This window comes from Eutrigla gurnardus (genome assembly GCF_963514095.1).
Source record: "Eutrigla gurnardus genome assembly, chromosome: 15".
In the NCBI taxonomy this organism is placed as follows: domain Eukaryota; kingdom Metazoa; phylum Chordata; class Actinopteri; order Perciformes; family Triglidae; genus Eutrigla; species Eutrigla gurnardus.
The window spans coordinates 9,932,373-9,958,287 of record NC_139938.1 but is presented as its reverse complement, the minus strand read 5'-3'; the positions used below and the strand labels follow the sequence as shown (position 1 = coordinate 9,958,287).

General features: G+C 42.5%; 2 protein-coding genes across 3 annotated transcripts; both read right to left on the bottom strand.

Annotated features, from left to right (window-relative positions):
- Positions 1-567: 567 nt before the first annotated feature.
- Positions 568-15,135, bottom strand: hyou1 (hypoxia up-regulated 1). Of its 2 annotated transcripts, none has more exons than XM_084029399.1 (24): positions 15,017-15,135; positions 13,932-14,007; positions 13,619-13,712; positions 13,428-13,506; positions 13,124-13,278; positions 12,704-12,780; positions 12,413-12,594; positions 11,589-11,704; positions 11,190-11,376; positions 10,873-11,007; positions 10,604-10,686; positions 9,364-9,496; positions 9,040-9,224; positions 8,700-8,838; positions 8,429-8,486; positions 7,996-8,072; positions 7,637-7,810; positions 6,705-6,871; positions 6,531-6,618; positions 5,348-5,604; positions 5,175-5,259; positions 4,607-4,868; positions 4,388-4,495; positions 568-2,235 (listed from the first exon to the last, which is right to left on the bottom strand). In XM_084029399.1, exons 2-24 carry the CDS (start codon positions 13,999-14,001, stop codon positions 2,186-2,188), a joined length of 2,961 nt encoding a protein of 986 aa, XP_083885525.1. In that variant the 5' UTR covers positions 14,002-14,007; positions 15,017-15,135; the 3' UTR covers positions 568-2,185. The 2 variants fall into 2 exon arrangements, with proteins under 2 accessions (XP_083885525.1, XP_083885526.1); XM_084029400.1 differs by having other exon boundaries at positions 14,938-15,065.
- Positions 15,136-16,363: 1,228 nt separating this feature from the next.
- On the bottom strand, positions 16,364-25,493 carry vps11 (VPS11 core subunit of CORVET and HOPS complexes). The gene is given in 17 exon segments (XM_084029235.1): positions 16,364-16,835; positions 16,837-16,919; positions 17,125-17,347; positions 17,832-18,003; positions 18,121-18,323; positions 18,448-18,581; positions 18,681-18,842; positions 18,977-19,174; positions 20,681-20,824; positions 21,044-21,230; positions 21,513-21,664; positions 22,170-22,371; positions 22,969-23,216; positions 23,532-23,695; positions 23,778-23,913; positions 24,476-24,624; positions 25,316-25,493. Coding segments are annotated over 17 exon segments (2,820 nt in total). The 5' UTR covers positions 25,458-25,493; the 3' UTR covers positions 16,364-16,714.
- Between the last annotated feature and the right edge of the window lie 422 nt (positions 25,494-25,915).

Genomic DNA, 25,915 nt, shown 5'->3' with positions numbered 1-25,915 from the left:
GTAGGTATTAAGGAGAACTGTTCTGAGGATGGTAGTGAGGAGATAACAGTTGAGGAGAGAGCAGAGGGAGTGAGGGATTTCAGGTTGCGGTGGCTGGTGACCGTTTCGAGGCGTAGAGGGGAGGGATGTGGTGGGCTTCATGGGGAGGGAGAAAGTCACAAAGTGGTGGTCGGACACGGTGAGCGGGGTAACAGAGTGCTGAGATGCCACAGAATCTTGTGAAGACAAGGTCAAGTTGGTTCCCGGGGAGTGTGAAAACGATGGCAGTGTTTTCTTGGGTGATCCAGGTCTCCGTAAGGGCCAGGAAGTGGAGAGTCTGCAGGGAGGCATAGGCTGAAATGGTGTCCGCCTTCTTGACAAAGTATTTCTGGAACCACAAATATAATCTTTTGCAGTAATAATTTGACTAAGTAAATGTTGAAAGGCAGGTGAGGTCCATGTAAAGAACAGCAGCACCAGGAAGGAACACAAACCAAGTCCAGGACACTCTTATCCTGGCTAGTCTGCTTAATGCACCAATTCTTAAGTAATTCATCATCTAAACACATTAACAAAATGACAATAAAATTAAAAACAAAGATTTTTATTAACAGTTTAGAAACACAACATTGTTTGCATCTTCCATTCTTGACTTTTCTTTTGTTGCTGCAACCACAGAAACAGCTGACCCAAAATCCTGACCCGAGTCCCCAAATCCCCCGCCTGCTTTCACAGAAAAACAGAGCAAACATGTGAGTGAGAATCTGCGTCACAGGGCATGTCGAGGTAAAGAACAGTGACGACACTAACACACCAGCTCTTCTACAACGTTTAGCAGCTTATGAGACTTTGAAAAACATGGAGTTTGACCACCGTCACTGAAAGACATTCACGCTCCTCTCAAAGGTTGCACTGGCATCAGCAGAACAAATAATTCATCGGGCATTTCAGTTGATCTAGCCGGATGAGAGAATTAAAGGGTGGCCGATACATGGAGACACTCTTGATTGTTAAAGATCCATGTTTGGCATCTTGGTTTCAGAACGAGTTCAGTGTGCACATACAGGAGGACCTGAAGGTCAATCACCAACATGTCATGAAACCAAACATGCTGCTTTTTTTTTTTTTTTGCAGGAGGTTACAATGATTCTATTCAGGCAATAATTAGTAAACGAAACCGTTAATGAACTACAGGGGTGCATAATGTTGGACTTTCTCCAGTAAACAAGTTCCATCAAGTAAGCAGACTGAAAAAAAGGACATGTAAGTGACTAAATGACACACCGTCAGTAGTTCTGCTGGTAAAAACTATCTGCAGATTTATATATATATATATAGGATGCATTTTGCTCAAGTTGTCAGCCATCGTTTAATGTCAGCCAATTGCTTTTTCCAAAAGCCCATTCAGAAATTATAGTATGACCTTCCATTATGTATCAATGTTGATGAACAATTTATACCAGAATAAAGAGGCTTTCCAACAGACTGTACTTCCAATGGCTTTAAATATACTGTATGAAAATTAAGTTATGGTTTACATATATAGCGACAGAATATATAGCCAAATACATTCTGGATTGGAATCCACTGAGTAAACCGGCCCTCCCGCTCAGATGTCATCAACAGCATGGAGGTGCGTCCTCAGCGGCCGGGGCGAGTCGGTAGAGGTGCAGGTGTTGGACGAATACTAACCTCCCAACAACACAGCATGGTTGAGGACACAGTGCAGAGGACAAAGCCAGACATGAAATGTGCATGAATGACCAACCACAGTATAACAGCACTCAGCCTTGTCAAATGTCCTTATAGTTACAATACGGCCAAGCACTGCTAACCTCTCCTTTGTATCAGCATGGATGTGACCCTTTGTTGGACAAGAGAAGGTATTTGGTCGATGTGCATCTGTAACATACAGACACAGTCCTGGGCTTCATGTTTGTTGAACTGCTTCCTCATGGTGTTAAAGTGTTTGTTGCTTACAGAATCCATGAAAGACTAAAGAGATGAAGAGCACACTAGGGGGATGGGGGGGTGGGGGTGAGTAGTCTCCGATCCTTATCCAATCAGCTGCTTCAGGCAGTTCAATAAACAAGGACATAGAGACAAAATTAAAGGAAAACCAAAAAAGAACAAAAAGGAGTAAGAAGGAACTCAAACATTTATCCACTGTCAATAAATATAGTGATTTTTCTCCCAGTTCCAGCTGTTATAATTCATCCTCTATGTGGTTTTCAGGTTGGGCCTTCTCCGTTGGTCCTGCAAACGAGGACAGAGAAGGAAATGAGTACTGTGTGTACACGGGATTACATAATAAGAATTATTATTAGAATATTAGACAAGCATACGCTCTGTGGCGAATGCGATCCTTCTCCAGTGCCGCTGCAAATGCTGAGCAACTCGATGTTTACCGATTTAATAAAAGGCACAAACGGCTCCATCAATGGTTGAAAAGGCCTTTGTTGGATTAGAGGCTCGTCATCTCAACTTCACTGATATTAAAGTACTTACACCTGATTATGACTAGGAGGCATTACTGAAATGTAAGACAACAAAATATTTGCATATTCTTTTGCAAAACCTGAAATCTGAAATGCCAACGATAGAAGAACGAGCTTTGCGTAAACCACTTTCACAACCAATGAAGCAAACAGTTGACTTAAAAAATAGAAATCACACTGTTACGCAGGATTTATTACTAAAAACAGAAGCACAATCCGTCATTCCAATATTATGACATGTTTGTTTTTGTCATTACACTTTATTGTCCAGAAGTGACCAAATGTCATTGTAAGATGTTGAAGTATTATAATGCAGCGTTGCTGTATAGATCAAGTTATTTAAAAATAAAAATCTGCATTGTGCCTTTATTATGTGCACTCAGAATTGGTGAAGTGAGATGTATAAAAGTTATATAATGGATTGCAGCAGCTGGACTTTGTTGAATGTGGCAAAAATAAAACCACATTTTGTCTGAGTGGGCCCCCTGGTGGAGGAATGAGCTCATAGCTGTAGTCAGATATCACCTGGATCTCATTTCTAAAACAGCATGGAGGATCCACACTGAATGAATGTTGTGTAAAAATGAGGGAAACTATTGCAATTTAGAAAAACTGCCAGTGGGAAATGTCCTTTTCTAAATCCCAAATCAACTTGAAAAAGTGTGCATGTGGATCAGCCTCATTTACCCGCTACACACCCACATTCAACTATATATGGTCAATGCAAAGCACCTCATGAATGTTGATGCATAGAAATGATCCAGATGATCAATGGTTCTCAACACCCACCCACCCCCACAGGTCCCTGAACACTTGCTGCTCCTAATTCATCATTCATGTCGTCCCAACAGTAGCAGTGAATCCATCAAGCAGCAGAACGCCATGCAAAGGTCACCGCAGTAAGTATATTCTAACAGTAACAATGTTGGTGACAGTCAGTGGTGCCAACCAGCCTGGATCACACTTATTTACACAATCCACATGTTCAGGTGGTGAGAATGTGAGGTGACTGGAGTGTGAGACGGAGTGTGAGACATTGTCTCCGATACCTCAGATAGCGGTTTTCAGTTAGTCATGTTCAGTGCAGTGACTTTAAAAACAAAAACTACATGAAAACTAAAAACGCACTTGGTGATGAATGCATTAGAAGATATTAGTGAAAACTAGCTAAGGCTTGCTGAATCACTTCTTAAAAGGCACGTTTATAGACTGGCTCTTATGCGATGTTGCCCGTTTTTAACTTATTTATTTTTATTTTATTTGTATTTGTATTTGTGTATCTGACTACATTTATATTCTGCTGTCAAAAGCACTTTGTTAACTGTTGTTTTTAAAAGGATGATTGTGAATGATTATGATTTTTAAAACATTGATGCTCTGTTCTGCAACTTAATTCATTTAATGCTATTTGATTTCTACAAGCGATGATTATTTTCATTTCATGTGGAGTTCTCTGTTTTACAATTGAAAGGTTTTTATAGAATCATTATGGCTCACTAGAACAATAACACTGCTGCTTCGAATGTTTATGAGAAGGTGGATCTATAAGGAACATGCTATGAAGTTAAATTTAATGTCTGAGAGATAACATTTCATTTTCAACAATCTGGCTTCAGTTCTTCCCCTCACCATCTGTGTGTCCATATTCATACTCGTGGGTCAGAGTGTCCATAGCTGATATCATTCCAACACCACGTTTGCTTTCTAATGCCTCGTTATAAATGAGACCCCTGGACTTTAGATTGTTTCTGGATAAAGTGACAGAATGATTGACACGCATAAGTGATCTATAACAATAGCGCAGCAGTGATATAATGTTTTGTTGGACCACATTGAACGTGTTCCAATTATTTTGTCCACCCCCTAAAGTTCTCCGGCATCATCATCAGCAACAGGTAAGGCAGACCGACCTGTGGTTGTGGTTTCTTCTATGCTCTGTGATTGGCTGTCTGTGTCTGTTTGAACAGTGCTCTCTTCAGTGGGAGGGGCTTCTCCTGGCTCCACCTCCTGTGGAGTTTCTATATTTGAATTAAAAACAAAAAAACACATGAAATGTTATTTTAAGTCTCTTGACAGTTGTCACGAGGGGACCGATGATAGCCGGATGTTAGTGTTGCTGTTGAACGCACCCTTCTTTGTGTCTGTGCTCTCCTCTGTGGGAGGGATGACTTTCTCCTCGGCCGTGGTGTTGGCCTTGCTGCTTTTATCGGAGCTGGTGCTGTTCTTGGCTTTGGCTTTAACTTTGGGCTTGGCAAACTTGGCCTTGTTGAGCAGGTAGTTCACCTCCCGATCGAGCAGAGCCAGCTTGGACTCGATGTCTTTGGACAACAGGATGGGCCGCTCCGTCGGGGTGCGTTTCTCCTGCTCTGCTACGGTCACATTCTTCCAAGTCTGGAGCAGACAGAGGAAGGTTCATGTGATACAAAGAACTACTCAGCCTGTGGAAGCTGTTATGAAATGCATTCTGTGCCACTGTGAGGAACCGACTGTTGGTAACGTTGACAAACTAGCAAGAGTATGTTCAATTTTAAGAAGTAAAAAGGCAGCATAAACTCCAAAAGTCTGACTGCCTAATGGGAGTGGGTCCTAAAAGTCCAGATCAACACTAAAATCTCCAGAGTAATGCTGCACGGAAACAAAATCCTCCACAGAAGCGTGTGACGACAGCGTGACGACATTAACACGTTCACCACCTACCGTTGTTTCGTTGATCACTTTTTCTAACATATTCAGCTCTACTTCAGTGAAGATTTGGTCATCCTCTGGAATCAGTTTGGCACTCCTTTGAAAGGAAAATGGTAATGAGTCAATACAAATGTACCGAGTCACCACAAAACCCTGTCATGTCCCTCTTTCCTTTCAACACTCACCTCAAGAAGTAGCTGGAAGTGTTGAGCATGCTGTTCAGGGCAGCCAGGCGGTCTGGCCACTTGCGTCGCTCCTCGACCCTGAAGAACATGTCCTTGCACAGGCTCTTCAGCTGAGACAGCCTCTCCCTCAGCTGCTTGGTGGACGCCGCGTAGCCGTCCTCGTCCATCCACTCCGACGCCTCTCTCAGCTTGGCCACGACCTGCTCCTTCTCCTCCTCCGACACCACCAGCTGGTACTCCTCCTGGTAGAGCTTGTCCTGGAGAAAGAACCACAGTACTGGGTGTTTTTGGGAGGACAGGGGGTGTGGTCCCATATGACTTAGATTTAGATTAATCTCTCATCTTTACATTGAATTATTTTAAGACCGATACTTTAAAAGTAGCCTACAAAAACATTTAAAACACAGGCCTTCTTATGCAGTAGCATATTCACATGCTGGTAGTTGATATATCAGTTTACATACATTTTACTATGCTGGTAATTTTAGTACTTTATCCATCTAATATTAACAGGGGAAAATCAGTTTTCATCATTAATATGACCCCTGCTCAAACACGTGCTTGATGCTGAAAATGCAGTCCGCCAAATTGAATGGTCAAACTTTTTAATTTTGGATATTCTTTTCGAGCATGGATTACATTTCTTTATGAGAAAGAAAAGCACACAGTCTCCTAAACCTGACACTATTTGCTCTCACCCTAGAACCACATGCCCTACGTATTTGATGAGACCCCAAATCAATGGCGACGAAAAAAAAAAAAAAAAAAGAAACCACAAATCCAGAACGGGGTTATTCCTGTTCCTGATGAGTCGGTGGTGTCTGTATTTTTCCCCTATTACAGTTTTTTTTTAGCAAGTTCTTCCTTATGAGGGTCCAGGGACACAGGATGTCAGATGCCCCCCTGAGGCATATTTGTGATATTGTGATATATAAATAACATTTTATTGAATGTGAATTCCTGGACATTTTGGTTCAATTATTTTTCATATTTATCTCAAAATGTAATCCTGTATATCTTTGATTTTATCTTTTATGAGCATCGATACACCGATATGCTGAATATTTAATACTTGGCTCAATAAACATGTGGGTTGTAATCACTCAAAGCTGCACTGGCCACAACACATTTCTTAAAAACAAAAAGATGAATACAGAGATGATGCTGAAAATTTAGAACTTACCTGAGTCTCAAAGATAAACGCTTCCAGACTGTTAAGTGACTTTTCCCTTTCCTGTTTGGCCAGATCTCTGTCTGTCAAATCTTGCAACCTGAAGACATACAAACACTTGTTTTAGCCAATAAACTGAGAATCAAAAAAACAGAAACGCTGTAGAAATAAAACGTGCTGCTTTACTTCTTCTTAGAGGAAGTGAGATCATCAGCAGTGGGGTTGAGGATGTCGTTGATGACGAGTTCCACTGCGATTTCCTCGGCGATCTTGCTCTTTTTTTGAGGTTTTGCCTTCTTTTCGGCATCCTTCTCTGCTTCGGCATTTTCAGATTTCTCTCCATCCTTCTCCTCCTATACCAGCACATTTATGGTCACTTTCAACACCAAGTCTGTGTGAATCTCATCTTTTTTAATACAAACTTTCACAAGTGCACAAAAGTCGGAACCACCCCACAGACAGTCTAATGTTTCCATTTTTCAAGAGATGAAGTTCCAGAACAATTTAAGTGATGATGTAGCCGGTATGACACAAATCCTTTTTCTCTTGTGAATAGTAGCCTCATGATTCTGATACAGACTCCTATCAGTCCATCACAGCATACTTCAGGCCCCGGCTTCTCACGCATTATTATCTCATAAACATTTGGAACCCAGGTTCAAGCCAGAGATCGATCACAAACCACAAACCTCTGCAGGCAAAACAAGCTAACAAGCACATCAACTTTAGCAAACTTAACCAAGGATGCTAACCAATTTAACATTGGAGGCCCGATCCCAGTGTCCACCTGATTGACATCACATGATAAATGCCCATTTACCATGGTAGGAATACCAATGAGTCATACTTTACGTTACTTTGATGACAAAAAACCTGTTATCTACAATTGTGGGGTTTTATTTAGCGTTTTAGTATTTAGCTTCTCAGAAAGCAATGGTATTTGTTTTGAGGAGCTCCGATATTTAGACTAGTAATTTATTCTTAGCTAGATGAAAATAGGAGGATGTTGAAGTTTTCAAAGACAACACAAGACTTTCCAGGACACGTCTTGTGCTCATTTTCCCACGTTTTCAATGACGTAGGAATCCTGCGTTTCTCAGAGAGATGACAGATCTCACCTTGGCATCAGTGTTGCTGCCCGTCTCCTCCGTCCTCTCCTGACTTTTGTCTTGACCGTCACTTTTCTCTGAATCCTCCTGTTTCTCCTTGGCAGGCTCTTCCTTCTGGGCCTCAGTCTTACCGTCCTCGTCCTTGCCGTCCTTTCCAGACTCTGGAGGCACTTCCTCCTCGTCCTGGACATGAGAAATTAGGAAACAATGTTAGCTAGGGTCTCGGGCCAAGCATGCCTGTGCATCATCAAGTAGTTGTTAAACTGTTACAGGAAAAACAAGGGCATGGAGGTGAAGCAGTTCATCTAGTTCATATAGACCTCACATCTGCTTAATAAACACATCAAACCCAGACCAAATGTAATTACCTGGGCGGGTTCAGTTATATTCTGGGTGGGTTCAGATGATCCTCCTCCAAACAGGGTGGAGATGGTGTTACCTAGTTCTGAAAGAGAGCAAATAGCTGGCTCAGTTAGTCATTAATAAAAAGTCCTATACACTATAATACAGGCTATAGAACCCTTCATTAGCTGCTCCCCCTCCATGGAGCCCACACCGTCACTAACTGCACTGCCCGACGAAATCTCTTTTTGCGTTCCAGAGGCGGGGCTTATCAAAGGATCAATTGCACCAATCAGTAATCACATTACATGTTAAAACACAAAGTGCTTTCAAAGCCTCACTACTACCTATTGTTCTAAGAGCTTCTACCCGAATATGCCCGTAAAGTGCCAGTCTTCATCACCACTGATCATAGACTTTAGATGAATGAGGTCACAGATATACGTTTGGAAAACCTACTAGTTAATGTTGATTCCTCTTCTTTCTCCTCCACAATGGTTTCAAACACAGACTCCACCTGTGCATTACAACAATGAAATATTAACTTGATATACAAATGAAATGTTTTCATTCTGCGATTTGAAATGAATGTCATGTCAATACTGACACACCACGTATCGTCTGTTTGTATGTCTGCCATACCAGAAGGTAGAAACAGTCAATGACTGTCCTTACAACAAAGAGGAGCTACCTCCTAGCACTGCTTTGGTTGTGTGGATGTGAAACTGACCCGATCCAGCAGGAGGACGCCACTTTCATCCATGTTGAAATGGGCTTTGATGCCTTTTGACTCGGCGTCTGTGTGTTTCTCAAAGCTTTCGCCGACTCCAGACAGTTTGACTGTGGTCAGGTTCAGGGATCCAAACACACTGCAAAACACGAGCAACAACAGGCGGAGAGCAGAGCGTTACATTCAGATCTTGAGAGGTTCAGTGAAGAGTCAGAGCGACAACATGGAAGCGATCATACAGCTTTTTTTCCTGTTTCTTTGAAAGCCATCGAAGTTAAGGCAAATGCCATAAAAGTTTCTGTAAACATTGTAAGGCTAAGGAAGTGAACAGCTGACCAACCTGAGGTCGTCCTGACTTAGGAAGCTGAGGTCCCCGTAGTTGATGTAGAAAGCAAAGTCACTGTTGTAGCGGTTGAATGTAATGACCTTGCGTTGGGGGTAGGGCGCCATCCTCTGGAAGAGGACACGTTTGTTGTGTTTCAGGGATTTTACCCCCTCTTCCTCCGTCTCACGGGTAAACTCCACCTGATGGAGTTCAATAACATGCCATGTGTTAACATGGCTTGCATTCAGGATCTGATTTTGCTACTACTACTACTAATGTCTAGTGATGTTATTTAAATTGCTCTCCAGCAGCATGAGCCGGTGAATGTCCTGCACCGACCTGAATGGGGAAGACAGCTGCCTCTCGGACCAGGAAAGGTTTGACCTTGAAGGCCTTGCTGAGAGCAGCAGCCTGGTACACGGCGCCCATGGCTGCTGCCTCGTCTGCATTGATGTTCTTCCCCAGCTCCTCTCTGCGTGGACAAATACAAATACACCATCAGAACTGCAGCTCTTCCCAATTAAGCCAAACCTGCTGATCTGACACTCAACTTTCTATCGAATCAGAATCTGGTTAAATGCCAAATAGGTTTTCACATTCCAGGAATTTGCTTTGGTGTATTGGCGCCTATCAGTAAACATAGTAGCCTAACAAAAGTCAAGTAACAAATATAGAATATAAAAACTGAAATAAAAATTAGGGCTATCAAAATTAACGCATTAATGCAGGTCGGTTAGCCTAATTTCTTTATGCTGAGTTAATGCACAATTTTTTTTTTTTTTTTTAACGCATTAATGCAAAAAAAGAGAGAGATGGAACTATCAAAGAACGACATAACATTAGCGAGTGTTCAGTGGATAGAGGGAGAGAGGTGCCGTTACAGCTGTGATTGTAGCAGTTAGCCCCGACATTAGCAACTGGCTCAGGGATAAATGAAAAAAAAAAAAAAAAAACTCTCAGCCACACAAGCAACACTTAAGGTGGGCTGACCTATTAAGCTGGGCTGATCTTTAAGGTGGACAGGACTATTCTCCTTTCAGTGACAAGCTGCTCCTCCTCTGAGTCTCTTAGCTTCTTCATCTTTAATATTTATTTTAACTGTGTGTGTAACTGACAGCAGGTTAAACAGTTAAGTATTCATTTATCTACTGCAAACTGCTCCGTTTGTATTAGACAATTACACAAAGTTGAATGTTTTCAAAGTTATTGTTAGAACTATAATGGTATTATTAAGTAGCAGTACTCTGTATCGGCAAGTATTGAAATTGAAGTATTTGATAAAAAAGTGGTATCAGTGCATTTGTAGAGGCTTCTTATTCTGGTGTATATACATCTTCTGTCATTAATCTTTCCCTTCCCACAACAATAAACAGACAAAATGGGAACTTATATATATATATATATATTTACGAATGGTGATTAATCCACAGCTACCTTGTGAATAATCTGATTCAAAATTGTAATAGATTGACAGCCATAATAAAAATATGTTCACAGTATGAAGTACTGAAGAAGAAGTGTGCTTCTTATGTTCATTTTTAAAAGTGAAAGTTATTCGATCTCTGTGGTTGACACTTACTTGCCCACAGCTTTGAGCAGCACTTCCTGAACCTTGGGGACGCGGGTGGAGCCACCCACTAAAATCACCTGCTCAATGTCATCCTGTTGGCAGAAATACAAGAACTCACAGCAGTAATACAAAACGCTCATTTACATTCCTGTTCTTAATTATCTAGCTGTTCTGTATCGTCTGCAGTGACCTACAGCCAAGGTTTAATCTCATCCCGTCATGTGGGACAATCAAGCTGCACTTAGAGATAAGATTCGAAGAGTAATGAGACTACTGACCAGCTTCATTTCTGCAGTGGTGAGGGCGTCCTGCACCGGGCCAGGCACTCTTTCAAAGAGATCAACACAAAGCTCTTCAAACTCAGCCCTCGTCACCTTAGCTTTGAAGTCAATATCATCCATCAAACCTTCCACCTGAAAGTCAAGTCAAACTTTATTTGTATAGCACATTTAAAACAACCACAGTTGACCAAAGTGCTGAACAAATATAAGATACGGATAAATACAAAGCAAACAACAATAAGAACAGAGGAACACAGCATAGATTTAAATGCTCCTATGTTTTTACATGAATTGATGAATGTCCCTGGACTCACCTGGGCCATGAAGTCTACGTTGGCACTCAGCACCGTCTTGAGCCTCTGAGCCTCTTTGAGGAGCTTGGCCATGGCTCGGTGGTTCTCCCTCACATCTTTCTTGCTCTTCTTCTGCTCGTTAAACAGTTTGGCCAGGTGGTCCCGGAGTCTCAGGTCCATCTCAAAGCCCCCCAACCCACGGTCAAACCTACATGCAGAACAAGAGAAGACCACCTTAGTCTGAGGACCAAAATAACATTTTAAAAGTGGTCTCGGAGGTTGAAATAGAAAGACACTCATTTTAAAATATATTGCACTAGAACCCTAAAACACAGAGTTTCTCTCTGAATCCTTAAACACAATCAACACTTTGCTGATAGAAGCAGTGGCAACAACACATCATGGGATCACTGGACTCACCCGACACCTCGGATCTGTAACTGGGGCTGGGTGCCAGCCTCCTTGGTTTTTACCGTCTGATAGGTGACGATGGTGGCAGTTGTGCTGCCCGAGCCCATATCATAAAACATCACATTCTGAAAAGGGAATCAAATCAGATTTTAAGGAATTTGTAGTGAGTTGAGATTATTTCCCTTCAGTGACCGATACAGCATGAACAAGAATTTTATCAAGTACTCCTATAGCTTATACTAAGACACATAAAGCGGTCATTAATCTATAATTGTTATTGTCAACAAATCTCTTGATAAAGACCAAAACTAAAAGGTTAGTCTGTCTGTCAATACTTTGACTTCTTGTCCAAGGAGGCTCAATAGAGGAGAAGTCATGGTGTCATATTGCATCATCGGGGTTCAACAATGAGGATGATGGATTAATTTCACTGGGGGAGGAGTAGCACCTGTATGGCTGAGATACAATTCTGCAAGTCGCCATCCAGTCAGGCCCAGCGTTCCCAAAGACTAGCTGATTGGACACAATCCCATTGTATTTCTAGCGCCCTCTGCTGTATCTCTCCAACATCACAGCTGTGTCACAGTCCATGTCTCCACCTTCATTTAATAATCTCGACTGTCGGCGCTTCCTACTGCAGATGTCAATTTTTTACAAATGGCTTACATATTTGTTCAAATATTCAAACAAATGCTCCAGTGAACGTGTATCTGGGAGCGAGTCACACGGTACTTGTTAGCAGATATATTCATTGCTGCCTTGGATCTGCACGTCTACACACCCATGTTGACCACCACACTGATTCTTTAGTCAGTGAGTAATGCTGAACGCACCTTAACCGTGTTGTCAATATCTTTCCTCCTGAAGACTCCGTAGTTCAACGCCACAGCTGTATTGTCGTTGATGAGTTGAAGGACCTTCAGACCTGCCATCTGTGCGGCATGCAGAACGGCCCTGCGCTCCGCCTGGTTGAAAAAGGCTGGGACGGTGATCACTGCATCTTTGATTGGTTGTTCTGAGAGTTGGTAGGTTCAAGAAGAATAAGGAGAAAAAAAAGAATGAATATACTTCACATTTTCAAACATATCATAGAGTGATGCATCTTCTTCCACGAGCAAACTGACCTGCAAAGTCCTGAGCCAGTCCACTGGAATAATTGAGCAGCATCCCGAGGAGCTCCTCAGCTGTGTACTGCATTTCTCTGGCAGGAAAAAATTGTGTTACAATTCAGAATATTTTGATAGCATTTTTTTTTGCAGGTGCTACACTGGTATTGGATTTGCATTTGCATGAACACAGCTATAATAGCATCAAGGACAGCTCCAGTAGCTCAACATCAGTCATGTTATCAGAGAAGATCAGTCAAAACAGCCTTCAGAGGTGATATTCATAACAAGCATCTACACTGATAGAGCATATTAGTATGAAGAAACTAAACAGACCGTCCTTATGAATTGTGAGGAAGACTCAATATTACAAATTGATCATTTCATATAGCATTTATTCTATGATGGAAATGTAATAAATTAAGTGAATAAACTCACTCTGAGTTTTTGAAGTGAACCGTGCCTCTCACTGGGTCTTCCTGCAGCTGGTGCTCAGGGAAACGTTTCTGATAGAGCACCACTTGGGGATTATCGTGCTTTTTACCGAGGAGACTTTGGAGGTGTCGATAAACCGTTTTAGGGTTCTTCACAGACTGTAACGGTAATAGGTGTCCATTAATAGCACCCAAGGAAAAGAACAGTGTTATTTTGAGGTCAATTCATTTTTAAACTATGCATTGAAAGTGCAAAGTTAATTTGTGACATGAAGCTGCTATTCTATCAAACTCAATTTAGGACATACCATTCCTAATGCACTGTCTCCCAAAAGCCTTTCATTTTCCTTCAGACATACAGCCATGGGTGTTTTCCTCCTCGACTCCCTGAAGAAACACACAGCAGTCATAGTTAAACACCGAAATGTCATTTCATGCTGCATTCATTTCACTTGCTTTTGTCCTTTTCCCGCCACGACAAACACTCTGGTATACTCACTTGTTGAGAACGATCTCCATTGGCACACCAGGTTTCACTATCGCCACTTTCATCCATTCACTGCCCAGGTCGACTGACATGACAGCTACAGTCACTGCAAACACACAGACATGTTACATACAGCTGGTAAGACAAGCAACGCCAACGAGCCCGAGGTACAGAAGAGTTGCATTATTGATCTAGCTTATCTCTATCTAAACATGCTACATAATAGCTGTATGTGCTCATCAGTGTGGCATTAATAGGCTCTAGTCTAACCAACCAGGGCTTCTTGATAGAAACATATGTCTGCGTATGTGACGGCCTGTATTACCTGTGTGAGAGGGCAACAATGCCAGAACAAAGCCGAAGAGAGCAACAAGGGCCAACTTTCTGCCCCCCATGATGAGCTGTAAAGATGAACAAATGAAAGATATATAAATCAGCTGGATTCATTTGCACAGGTCCTCACATTGTCCATGTTTTCCAAGTGTCAAGTCAAGACCGAACACCTTTAATCCACTTCTCATCTTTGTCCTTGCACCTGCACTGGAGAGATGCAGATGCATCACAAGGTGATCTTTTTTTTTTTTTACACTGGATAACGTCACCAGTTTCTAGAAACTGGGATATTAATATAACTTATATCAGTTCACCATTTGCATAAGTCTTTTCATAAACGTCCATGTGTGGCGGTGTCCGCTGCTGCCGGGGAGTGCTATGGCCTTTGCTCACGGATATGTAAATCAGTGAATGCACCTGATCCCACCCTCATAATAGGTGTACACAGCTCCAAACACGTGGCATTAATAATGGTGTAGGTTAAAGCTTCAATATTTAAAGGAAAACACCGATAATACAACCCATAGTCATCAGCTTGAGTAGAGCGGTCAGCAGAATATTGTTGGTGTTAAAGGGAGAAACATCAGGAAATCATCACGACTCTTCCGTTCGCCCGGTGAGGCGGTGACGCATGAGCGCAAAATGGATGCACAAATTAAAGTCTCACTATTATAAAACAAACATTTTGGACCTCATCATATGAACCGGCGAGTTGTAGGGGAAGTTGCCGGTGTGTGTTAGCTATAACGCTTTAGCCAAGGTGGATACAACAATGACTGTTACGCGTTAGCGTCACACCGTTAACCATTCAATGCAAACGCAACGGGACAATGTGGACCATCTCTGGACCTTTCCAGATGAAAGCTCGCACTGCTGACTGGGACGACATAGCTCCATCGTAAGTTGACAGCTAACGTCCCCGTTAGCTTGTTCACTGTTTGACACACATCAATATGAAAGCATGACTGACACTGTGGTGGGGCATGAACTCGACTTACCTTTCCACAGCCGCTACAAATGCAAGTGTTGCCCGAGCGTTTCCGGGTACCTTCTGAGATCAGTTTTTCCTGGTCTTACCTTGATTCGGAGCCTCTTTGTTGTCACACTTGGCCGTTTTAGGTCCCCTTATCACCGGCTCGCTCTCAACAGTCGGGCCCGGAACGCGGCGTCACCTCATTGGATCCACTGAAGCCGCTGCCGGGAGAATGACTGATGTCAAGCTAGCAACAACCAAACATAGAGTTTCCGGTTAGCTTTTAGGCACAAAACACACCGTAGACTAACAGACTGGCACTGCAGCCGACCGTATTCGTTATTTTTGACCGGGCACCAAATTGAATATGTAAAAACAATGGAAATGGTGATATTAATAACTATGTAATGCATTAAACAAAATAAAAATAAAATATCTGTGAATGCCATTCTCAAATTTGCATTACCTGATAGCTAGCTAGCTAAACCCGCTTAGCCGCCTTTGTTGAATGAATTCATGTCATTTCACAATAAAAAGCTAAACCCTTATTAAGGCTAGCTTGAGTTCTTATACTACTAAGAAAAGTCCGTAAAAATATGAGCTAATTTTTAAAGTGTAGCGGACACTTTATGTGCTCATGTTTTGAAAAGTAGACGCCCTCGCATCCGGTAATGAAGTCCAGCTGTCGCTTGACGCTGAGTGCAACAACCGGCAACGACTCCCAGAGCCCGCCCACCTCGCTCCACGCATTGCCCCTTGATTGGTACACGTGAGGTGAGTGACGTTGGAAAACTTCTGGCTATTGTCAATTGGTCCACGTCCAGATAGTGGGCGTAAAATAGAATGACGACACTTCCAGGTAAAGTCTGAGCAAACCACATGCCTCCTTAAAAAAATGGATTTAGTTCAAATGAGTGTTGTAAAACATTTCTTAAATAAGCATCAGCTCATTTAAAATAATAAACTTATAAATAAAATTAAAATGAATTATAAGACACTTGAATCCCCTTAGTAAAGATCATAAGATATCAAACCCTCTCTGAACGTGACCGATAATTTAGAAACCCGTTTAGTTTTGAAGAAAAAAAATAGATATAATAATCTTACAGAGGCTACAAGATTACAGCAACAAGAAAATAAACCTGCATCCAGGTAACTCAGGGTCCAAGTACCCAATGCCAGCTGGACCCTCAGGTTCATGGACCAGTGAGATTTTGCATCACAGCTCAGTGTATGAACAGGTTGTGTGTGCAGACTAGAGCCTATGTAGAGCAAGTGCAACTGATACTAAAATACATATCTTGTGTGTCATATTTGTCACTACATCATGTAATGTAATATGACCTGACATGATAATCATTAAGCAATGCAATACATGATTTCATCATGACCCTTAACGCCCATATCAAAAGAATCACTTAATGACTTCATTCACAATTTAAATCCTGAAGTTAGATTGACAGATATCAATTTATTATTATAATTTAATCATTGACAGACGGCGTAGCTACTTCTGAGCGCAACATACTAATTAATACAAGAAAACACATCTCAGCAAAATTCTCCAAGGTGTAGTTCAGCACGGCTTTAAGTCACATGTATCAAACTAAAGTACATTTATACAGTCCCCAGTGAATCATGACTAGGAATACAATTATGCAAATAGGTCCATCACAGGTACTAAAAGCAGGCAGCTGCAATCGCCGCTAAATGAAGTAGCATCCCGGCATGCAGAAAAGCATATGGTCGAGAGCCTGCAACGACTCAGGCAGGATTCAGACCAGAATCACAAGACGAGCTTTTTAGCAGTTTCTCTTGGTGTGGATGAGAAGGTCTCTCTGCAGGTTTACTTCCAGGATCCCAGCCGTTTTGCTGCCAGGTGGGTCGGTGACCAGAGTCAGTTTGTTAAACACTCTGACTCTGGTCGGTGACCAGAGTCAGTTTGTTAAACACTCCTCGACCAAAATAGTCAGCCACGACAGAAAAACCGTCATTGGAGCTGCGTAACTGAAAACCATAGAAAAGACACAAGCACTTGCATTTACTTTAGCATTCCCAGGATGTTTAGGCATGTGTATCACACTGTAGTCAACGGCTAAATGAAAGTATAACCTAGTGACTAAAGAGGATTATCGGATTTTATTATAGAATATGAAACCGAATGAAAGGAAGTTAATGATATTGTCAAAGATCAAAGATCAGGTCTTCTTACCTGTCGGCTGAAGTGGTCGTGAAGGTCACGCTTTTGGTCCTGGGCACGCAGCATGTCCATGACTTTGCGGTTCTCGGGAGTACAAGTTGGGCACTCGGCCTCACTCTCAGCGTAGCTTTCGAAGCAGTGTTGGTGGAAGGAGTGACTGCACAGGAAGTGAACCGATGGCAGCTCCAGGGGGCTGTTGCACATGTTGCACTTGGTCTTCTGGAATATCTTCGCACTGTGTAGAAAAATTACATTTACGTTCAGGGCATTTAGCGGACGCTTTTGTCCAAAGCAACTTACAATAAGTACATTTGTCGAAAGAAAGAAACCATAACATCATTGCCGATAAAGTAAGAGGGATGAATAGAAACAAGTGTTAGGTCTTCATCTGAGTAAAGTAGTAGCTCTTCAGCAAGGACACTAAATAATAACTAGCTCTACTCACAGAATGCCTCAACCCAGTATCTACAATAAGTTTCTGACTCACCAACACAATACAATGCAGCTTCTTTCCTTCCTCTCTTCAGACAAAATGTAGTTAACATTTACAGTTATATTGGGCAACCTATGACCTCTGTAGGTCAAATCAAGACACCACCTGCCACCTACCCCCTGAGCTACAGTGGCTGTATCCAACAGAAGCAACAACCAAAAATGAGGATGATAGAAGTGCAGTGAGGCACTGGTTCATGTAAACTCCCATCCTTCATGTCCCCCACCTCGTTTTGAGCTCCTGGATCTCGGCGCGGAGGTGAGCCGTTTCGTCGCGGTACTGGCTGATTTTGCGCTCATCGTCCTCTATCTGCTGACTCTCCCTCTGCAGTTTATTGATGAGGTAGTCCTTGATGACGGAGAGAGTGGCTGTCGAGTTGTGTGCCAGTGTCTGCACCACTACAGTAGCAGAAAAATCATACATGGGATCCTGTGACATCCTACTGGAGACATCTCAACGTTCTCAACGTGACATTAACATCATGCATCAAGTTTAAAGCAAAATGTCTAGCTCACCAAGCAAGGGAGGCATCAGGTTGTTTTGGTCAATGTGATGGAGGACCTCGCTGATGTAGGCCTTGCAGTCCTCTTCTTTCCTGGCAAAGTATCCCAGCGCCTGCTCCCAAAGGCAACCCTCTTGGTCTCCATAGCGCTGGCAGGCCTCTACCACTTTGCTGTACTCCTCATTCTGCATGTGGTAGTGCATAATCTGCTGGTACCTGCACAAAACATGCTACTTGTGTCAAATGTAATCACATGGAAGCTGAGAGTAATACGATGTCTTTAAGACTTTAAGAGGCTTCATACATATACAGACCGGGTTCTTCGGTCTCTCTCACTTACAGTTTGCCCTTCTCATAAAGGTAGAGGACACCTTCTTTGAAGTTGTGCATCTGGCAGAGGACCAGGGCCTTATCGAACACTGTGTTGTCGCTCCTCAACAGAGACACGGCTTCCCCCTGCAGGACCTTTTTTCTCTGAAAATCACAAGCATGAGAGGGAAAAAGTAAAGCCATCTCATTTTCTTTCTGTATACTATTATTATTATTATGCAAGTTTCGGCGTTATGGACTGACCACAGGGTCCTGTTCGTGTGCCCAGTCTTGCAGCCGGAGCTCCAGCAGCGTGTCATACACCCCCTGGGGAGACCGGGGGTCCAGTTCGATCATGTGCTCCAGGAAGGCTTTCAGCTCTCGAGGGTTGTTGGCAAAGATTGGGATGAATTCTTCGGAGTTGGCCTTATAGCAAAAACAAATATGGACAGTTATTCATAAGAACCATCATATCATTTAAGGGTCACATGAATATTACGGCATCACATTATTTCCGCATCAAGGAGTTTCTTCGAGAAGAGAAAGTACTGCAGACCCACCTTGTTGGCCCGACCCCTGTCCAGGCTGTCTCGTTCAGCAGCTTCTCCGCTGGGTTGGTAGTTGGTGCATAAACCCTTCAGGAGCAGCGTGGTGCCTTCAGGAACGTGGTGCATCAGCGTTTTGCCGTAACGCTTCATGTTGCTCTCAGCTTGTTCAAAAGGCAGACGTCCAATGTAGCGCAGCCCTTCCTGGTAGTTCTGGGTTTCACAGGGAGAGAGAGAGCACTTCAGAAAGGAGTAAGAGGGTTTTCTGTCGCTCACATTGCTGATGGATTTGAAAATGTTTTCGCCATTGAAGCCTGAAATAAGAACTACTGTGTGTGCGATGGATGCTCACCACCACTTGTCCCAGTAAACCCACTACAACCAGACACATTTGCATCATTTAACATTACAATTAACGAGGCACACGGGGGTTGAAATCCTCTTTCAGTCCTGTTTCCTCAGTGTTAAGCATTTTTGCTGGGTATTCATATTTGCATCCCTGCAGCTGGCATTCATGCTGATTGAAAATATAGGGAGAGACTGACAAATTATACCGTGGTTGTATGGGGTTTGTTTTCACCTCCTTTGTCGCTCTGCAAAGGAGATGGAGCTTTTATACTGATGAGATCCAGCATTCACAGCGTTTCCTAGTTAATTAAACAGACTTTGTACATCAGAGACTGAGGTACATGACATTTCATTTGCTGTTTTTACACTTTAATTGTCTTTTTTTTTCATTTTATACCACACAGTGGCGCTGTTGTGTTTGGCTTTGCAACTAGGCCTAAATCCATGTTGGTAGTTTCATTGACTGGCTCCAAATGATCCTTGGCAAAGTGTTCATTAGCTTCAAAGAGTTTGCTGAAGCAGCATTTCAACTTTCGCTGTTGTTTAGACAAACGGAATGTAACCAAAATGTGGTTCAAGATATTTCATTTATGTCGTCATTTAATCAAGGATGCTTGGATTTCTTTTCAAAAACCCAAAGTCAGGTTGCCATCCAAGCATTTTAATGCAAATTAACTAAATAAAAAAGCTTGATGGAAGCAACACATTTAACAAAATGTCCACAATTTACAATACTAACAAGCTTTACTTCAGCTTGAGGTGTTGAAAAATAGCTGCTCACAAACTGAGCTAGGATAGAAAAAAAAGAGAAAGCTATGGACAAAACCAGATGGCAACACCTCATCCGGCCCAAGTGCATCATGTTAACATTTGAAGTTTGAGCCTGCAAATGAAGGAGGTCCAGATGAAATAAAGTAGATTTGAAGTGTCTCTGAAAAAAGTGAGACATATTGATTAAAACTTGAAAGGCACTCTTGGTTATTTCCCATGAACTTTGGAGAACTTCCAAGCTCCTGTTAAAGGTAAAGCTGCACACAGTGTCAAGTCCCAATCTCAGACGATGAGGTTAAAATAACCACCAAAAATCAGTCAAACCTCATCAGAATATTCATATATTGCACCCGATTTAGTAAAACACAACAATATTTAATAACAACAACAATTGATTATATATAATACTCACACTATTGTCACTAAATGTCCTAGAAAGGTAAAGTCAGCTTCATCTACACTTTCCTCATCTAGCTGCAAAAGTGCTGACAATCCATTGTTCACAGGAAAAACTATGATAGTTACTTGTGTTTCCTATATTATCAGGGAGCCTATTCCATTCTATCCCTCTGAGGAAGCGGTGTACTTGCATGTTTTTACCTTGAGGTCTTCCAGCTGGATCTTCAGGTACCATTCATGGTGCATGTGCTTCTCAGCCAAGAAAACGGCGTGGCTGTGGTAGCCGGCCTGCCGAAGAACCTTGATGGCGATCTCTACATCGAAGTGGACCTCGCTTTCACTGCTCTGTTGGAATATGACGAGAAAGAGGACGATGGTGTTAGAACACGGCAGCTATAAGTGAGCGGTTTGTTAAGGAAGTGGTTTCAAACTATGTGTTGTACCGTTACTAAAGCTATTATTATATAAAGCTACTACTGTTATCATCAACAAAACTGTTCCATGTTGGTGTCCAAGTCCCTTCACCGTTTGTATGTTTCACCAAACCTTCTACTAGCCAGTCACCTTAATGAACTCCTCCAGCTTGGAGCTGTCCTTCAGCTTGGTGTAACAGTTCAGCAGCAGAGTGGTGTGGTCTGCGTTGGCCAGCGACTGCCTGTGCAGAGCTTGCAGATATGCTGTGAGGTTATGGATCCTCTGCGCGTCCAGGAATTTCCTGATGACGTACGATGGCTCCAGTTTCCCAATGGTGCTGTTTTAAAGGGCGATGTAGAAATGTGGAGACTGATCAGCAATCCAGCCTCCAAAAGCTGAGCCATTATAGAGCAATAGGTTTCAATGTAACACTTAAATGACCACAAAACCATCGCGGCTCGTTTCCCCCTCTTTCTGTAACACTTTTCACACACGTTCATGGTGTGATAGTAAAGGAAACACTCAGAGGAGTCCAACAAGGCACATACAGGGCTCCACAAAAGGTTGCCTGCTTGGCAACTAAAATGACTCATCAGGCATCTGGCAAATGTTCAGTTACCGAATGTACTGCTGGATGGCACCGTCATGGTCTCCCTTCAGGTAAAGGTGATCCCCGTACTGTCTGAAGATCTCCGACAGTCCGTCACTGTCCAGGTGCTGGCTCTTAGCCAGGTTGATGGCCATCACAAACAGGTTCTTCTTAAACAGCATCTTAGAAGACAAACAAGGAGGTCACACCCAACTCTTCATTACCGTTCTCCACCACTGTGCTGGGGTCCATGGATGGGTGTCAGTGTGCCATCTAGTGGGCCAAAGAGGTACTGCCAAATGATTAAAATATTTTTTGATGTAGTTATTCATTTCCATACCAGTTACGTTTGATGCCACATCAGGTAGAGACAGACATGTTTCGCTGTTCGCTAGCTAACATTCCCTCAGATTTAGTGAAATGTGAATTTGTAATGGCAGGCAATGATGGGAGATTGTAGGCAGAATATTATTATTTTGGTCATTCCAGCTGACAGTCATGAAATATAGTTACAGCCAAGTTTATTTTTAATCCTTTTTTTGTCATGTTTTTGATTTTTCTATGATGAGGATGCTCTGATTTTTTTTGTAACAATCACTAGTGGTCTTAAGTGACAAAAGGCTGACCCCTGCCTTAAGATAGTCATGACTCATCAAGCAGCGGTGGCACCCTCCGTGCTGGACTCACCTCCAGTTTGGTCTGTGTGTCTTTCTCCTGAAGAACAAACATTTTCCCATCTCTGGTGAGGATGTAGAAGGAGCCCCACTCTGCCACCACGTCAACGACATCGTCGAAAGAGGCACTGTAGGCGATGAACTTGTTGTCCAGGTCATAGACGGTCAGAAGCTGTTTCTCTGATGGAGAGCTCTCCCTGCTCCCAAACTGTGCCCTGCGGATAGAAAGAACACTGTCAGCAGCCTCATAGGAACCTGTGAACCTTTGCTCTACGGGATCAAAAAAAACGTCAGTTTCACCTTGAAAATCAGTCGGGCTCTTTTTGCTTTTTTGGACTAATTGTCCTTCTTTCATAGTCAATCTTATTTCTATAGGCCAATATCACAAAGAAAAAGTTTGTCCTTTAAGCCTTTAAATCAGTTAAGAAAAACTCCCCGAATCATTATTTACTGATGTACCTTTACATGAGGTTCAGCTGACATCACATAACATTAGATTCTTTGTTAAAAGACAGATTTATTGTAACGCACAGTATGACATGTCTAAGACTCTGAGATATTTAACCAATGTGGCGCTCAAGAGGGTCAGTGGACATCAAGCAGTAGATGTGAGTTCATGTCAATGTGACATGGACGTTATAGTTTATAATGACACTAATGGGCAGCAACTGGTTTTCAGCTGCTAATTGGTTTTGCTGTCGGGAGTGTTTCTGTGCTTTTTTTACCTTCAACTAGTAATGTGAACACAGCCTAAATCCACCATCATTTCCTCCCCACAGTGATGAACACACCGTCAGCCATGTTGTACTTACTTGTTGGGCGACTTTGCATCCCTGATGAGTAAGAACAGATACCCGCGGTGCCAGTGGGCCAACAGCTTGTGTCCATCGAAGGCAAAGCAGGGACCTCGCTCGTCCGGCTGGTACAGGTACACGCATTCATCGCCAGCCACAATGAACTGGGAGTCCTGGGAGGGATCTGCTAGGGAGGAGCAGCGCAGCGCACAGCCATGTGTATCCAGCTCTACTTTAGGGTACTCTTTGATGGACAGGGTGTAGCACTGAGCAGGGGAGACAGAAAGGGAGTGGACGGGAGGTCAGGCTGGCAGCCTCGAGAGCAGATTAATAGAAAAACCAGTACTACTCTTATTATATGCAGTTTTAATTTGAATGTATTGTTAATTCTGCGGGGAGGAAGCCCTCTTAAGTTGCTCTCCCTGAGGTTTCCTCACTCTTTTTTCCTGTTAAAAAAGTTTTCTTCTATGAGAGGGTCCTTGGACGGGATGTCTTATGTTGTACAGAATGTAAATTTGTGATTTTCAATATTGGGGTGAATAAATGAGTCTAATTGAAGTGAAGTGAGTGACCAAACTTACATGGACTTTCTCCAGAGTGGCAATAAAGAGATGTGTGACCTTTGCCACCTGGCGGAAAGCGAGGCCTGTAACCGGGCTGGTTCCCTCGTGCAGAGTCAGAGTTTTACTGTGACGATCTCTGGTGATGTCGCCTTTGGTTAAAACCACACTGCCATCTGTGAAGCCTGTCGAGCAGCACAAACACCATTATGAACCATATTATGAGGCTGTGCAATGATGCATGCAGTCCGTTTCTTTGTGTCTCACCTATAGCCATGAAGTTGAGGTTTTCATGCACACTGAGGCAAGACACTTCAGTCGGTTTGTTGCCAGGAATTGCAGGGAAAATCCTTGTGCACAGCGGATTTCCACTGTCTCTCTTTTCAAGATTCCAGACCTTTACCTGAAACATAATCACAGATTCACTTTAGTGGTGGTCTATTGTAGGGGTTCCCAAGCTTTTCAGCCCACGACCCCCAAAATAACGGTGCCAGAGACCCTCACGATCCCTGGAGGTGACTGAAACATAAGAATGCATGCGTACTAGCGAACTACTAGTTTACTCAGATGAGGACCTAACACTTGTTCTACTTTTAGCTCTTACTTTATCGGCAATGATTCGTTGTGGTTTCCTTGTTTCCTTCTTTTGACAAATGTACTTATTGTAAGTCGCTTTGGACAAAAGCGTCTGCTAAATTACCTAAATGTAAATGTAAATGCGTACAGGATGCCCACACTAACAGGCGTATCCGAACATAACGACAACACAAAAGAACAGAACAGCCTGACAACCGTGGTATGATTTTACATAAATAATTTACTGTCAGATAAAAGCAGAATATCTCAGTCAAAGTAATGAAAATCATCTTGCGACCCCCCGACAGTCCTGACACCCACTTTAGGAACCCCTAGTCTATTCAAGTCATTGGCAAAATTGTTCCGTTTCCGGGGAACCGCTCACTTACTAGAGGGTTTATTCCATGTTCATCCTGTCCCACTGATACAAGGATGCTGTGCTGCTTCAGCTGGTAGAGATGAGTCACCCGCAACTTGTAGGCCTGAAAAGATGTCAACTGCAGGGAGCGGGTCAAAAGCCAGATCTTGCCATCCATATGTAAGAGGAGGAGGTTAAGGACAACGTTGTATAGCTGCAAGAGATCCAGGAAGCAGGGCGTGTATGCCATGTGTGGCAGTTTTTTGATAAGGGAACTAAAGCAAGACTGAACATAAATGATTCCTTTCAATTCTAACTCCTGCCGATCAATTACATAATGTAGTATTTCTGTAAGACAGTTTTATATAAAGCAGATACAAACGCTATGCATGCATGGCAGGATGTGTAGAGAGAACATGCATCTGCAAGTATGTATGTTGCTTGCTAGGTGATGATACCATCACATCAGGCCTGAACCCTTTGATATACTACGTTACTATGGAGATGGAGGTTGTAGGTTTATCAATAGTCACGTTGGTCATTAATCGTGTAGTGTGTAGAACACAGACGGAAATGTTGAGTAGCTCAAAACGACTCGTAGAGTCTAACGTTTAGTAACATTTGGTGGTATTTGCAGGCAGCAGGTCCAGTCCACTAAACTGGTAGATTTTTAGACAGAGTTTTGTGTGAAGCCTGGCGGTACTGTACCGTTCAGTCTTCAGCATATATACCAAGCAGATACCGAAGGTTCTCTGTTGGAGAGTTGCTGTCACATTTGCTGAGTCGTAACCAGCATCAGCTGTCAGCAACCTAGAACAAGCGTTAGCTGAGCTAGCTAATGGACGCTAGTGCTGCTAGCCTTGAAGGATATCTCCCAGAACAATATGACCCCGGCCGGAATCACACGCCGATATTCCGCCAGGAAGAACAAAGTTTTTCCCATTATCCACTGGCTCCTTCACCGTGTCTTTGTCAAAGAAGACAAATTTTCGCCACTGTAAGAACGCTGCCATTTTGTTAGCGTTAGCAAAATAGGCTTTACAGGGCGTTGTCATGTGACACAAAAGTCACGTGGACAGACCGGTTCAGTGCGATTGACAAGTGCCGCGTTTATCTGTTTATTGTCGAAACCATCCGTCTTCTACCATAAAATATAGAACACAATACAGTGAAGCGGATTTAATCACGTGATATTATATATTTAATCACGAGTAGGCCTACATGTTCAATGCTTCTTTTTTTATAGTGTTCATTATTATTATAATGATCATTATCTACCCTAAACAACTGAGTATAGTAAAGTATGTATAGAATAGTATAGTTTTATATAGTAGAGTATAGTAGATATAGTATATTATGTATATAATAGTATAGTATGTAGTGTGTATAGTATACTAGTATAGTATGCACAGAATAATATAGTATAGTTTAATATAATATAGTATAGTAAGTATAGTATGCATATCATAGT

What these genes read in the sequence shown, in the direction of transcription:
- hyou1 (XM_084029399.1), bottom strand. Translation starts at nt 14,001, where the DNA reads ATGGGGGGCAGAAAGTTGGCCCTTGTTGCTCTCTTCGGCTTTGTTCTG. An exon ending in CAGCTGTCTTCCCCATTCAG is followed by an intron (nt 9,225 to 9,363) that starts GTCGGTGCAGGA and finishes GAACTCCATCAG; the next exon opens with GTGGAGTTTACCCGTGAGAC. An exon ending in GAGCACAGACACAAAGAAGG is followed by an intron (nt 4,496 to 4,606) that starts GTGCGTTCAACA and finishes ATTCAAATATAG; the next exon opens with AAACTCCACAGGAGGTGGAG.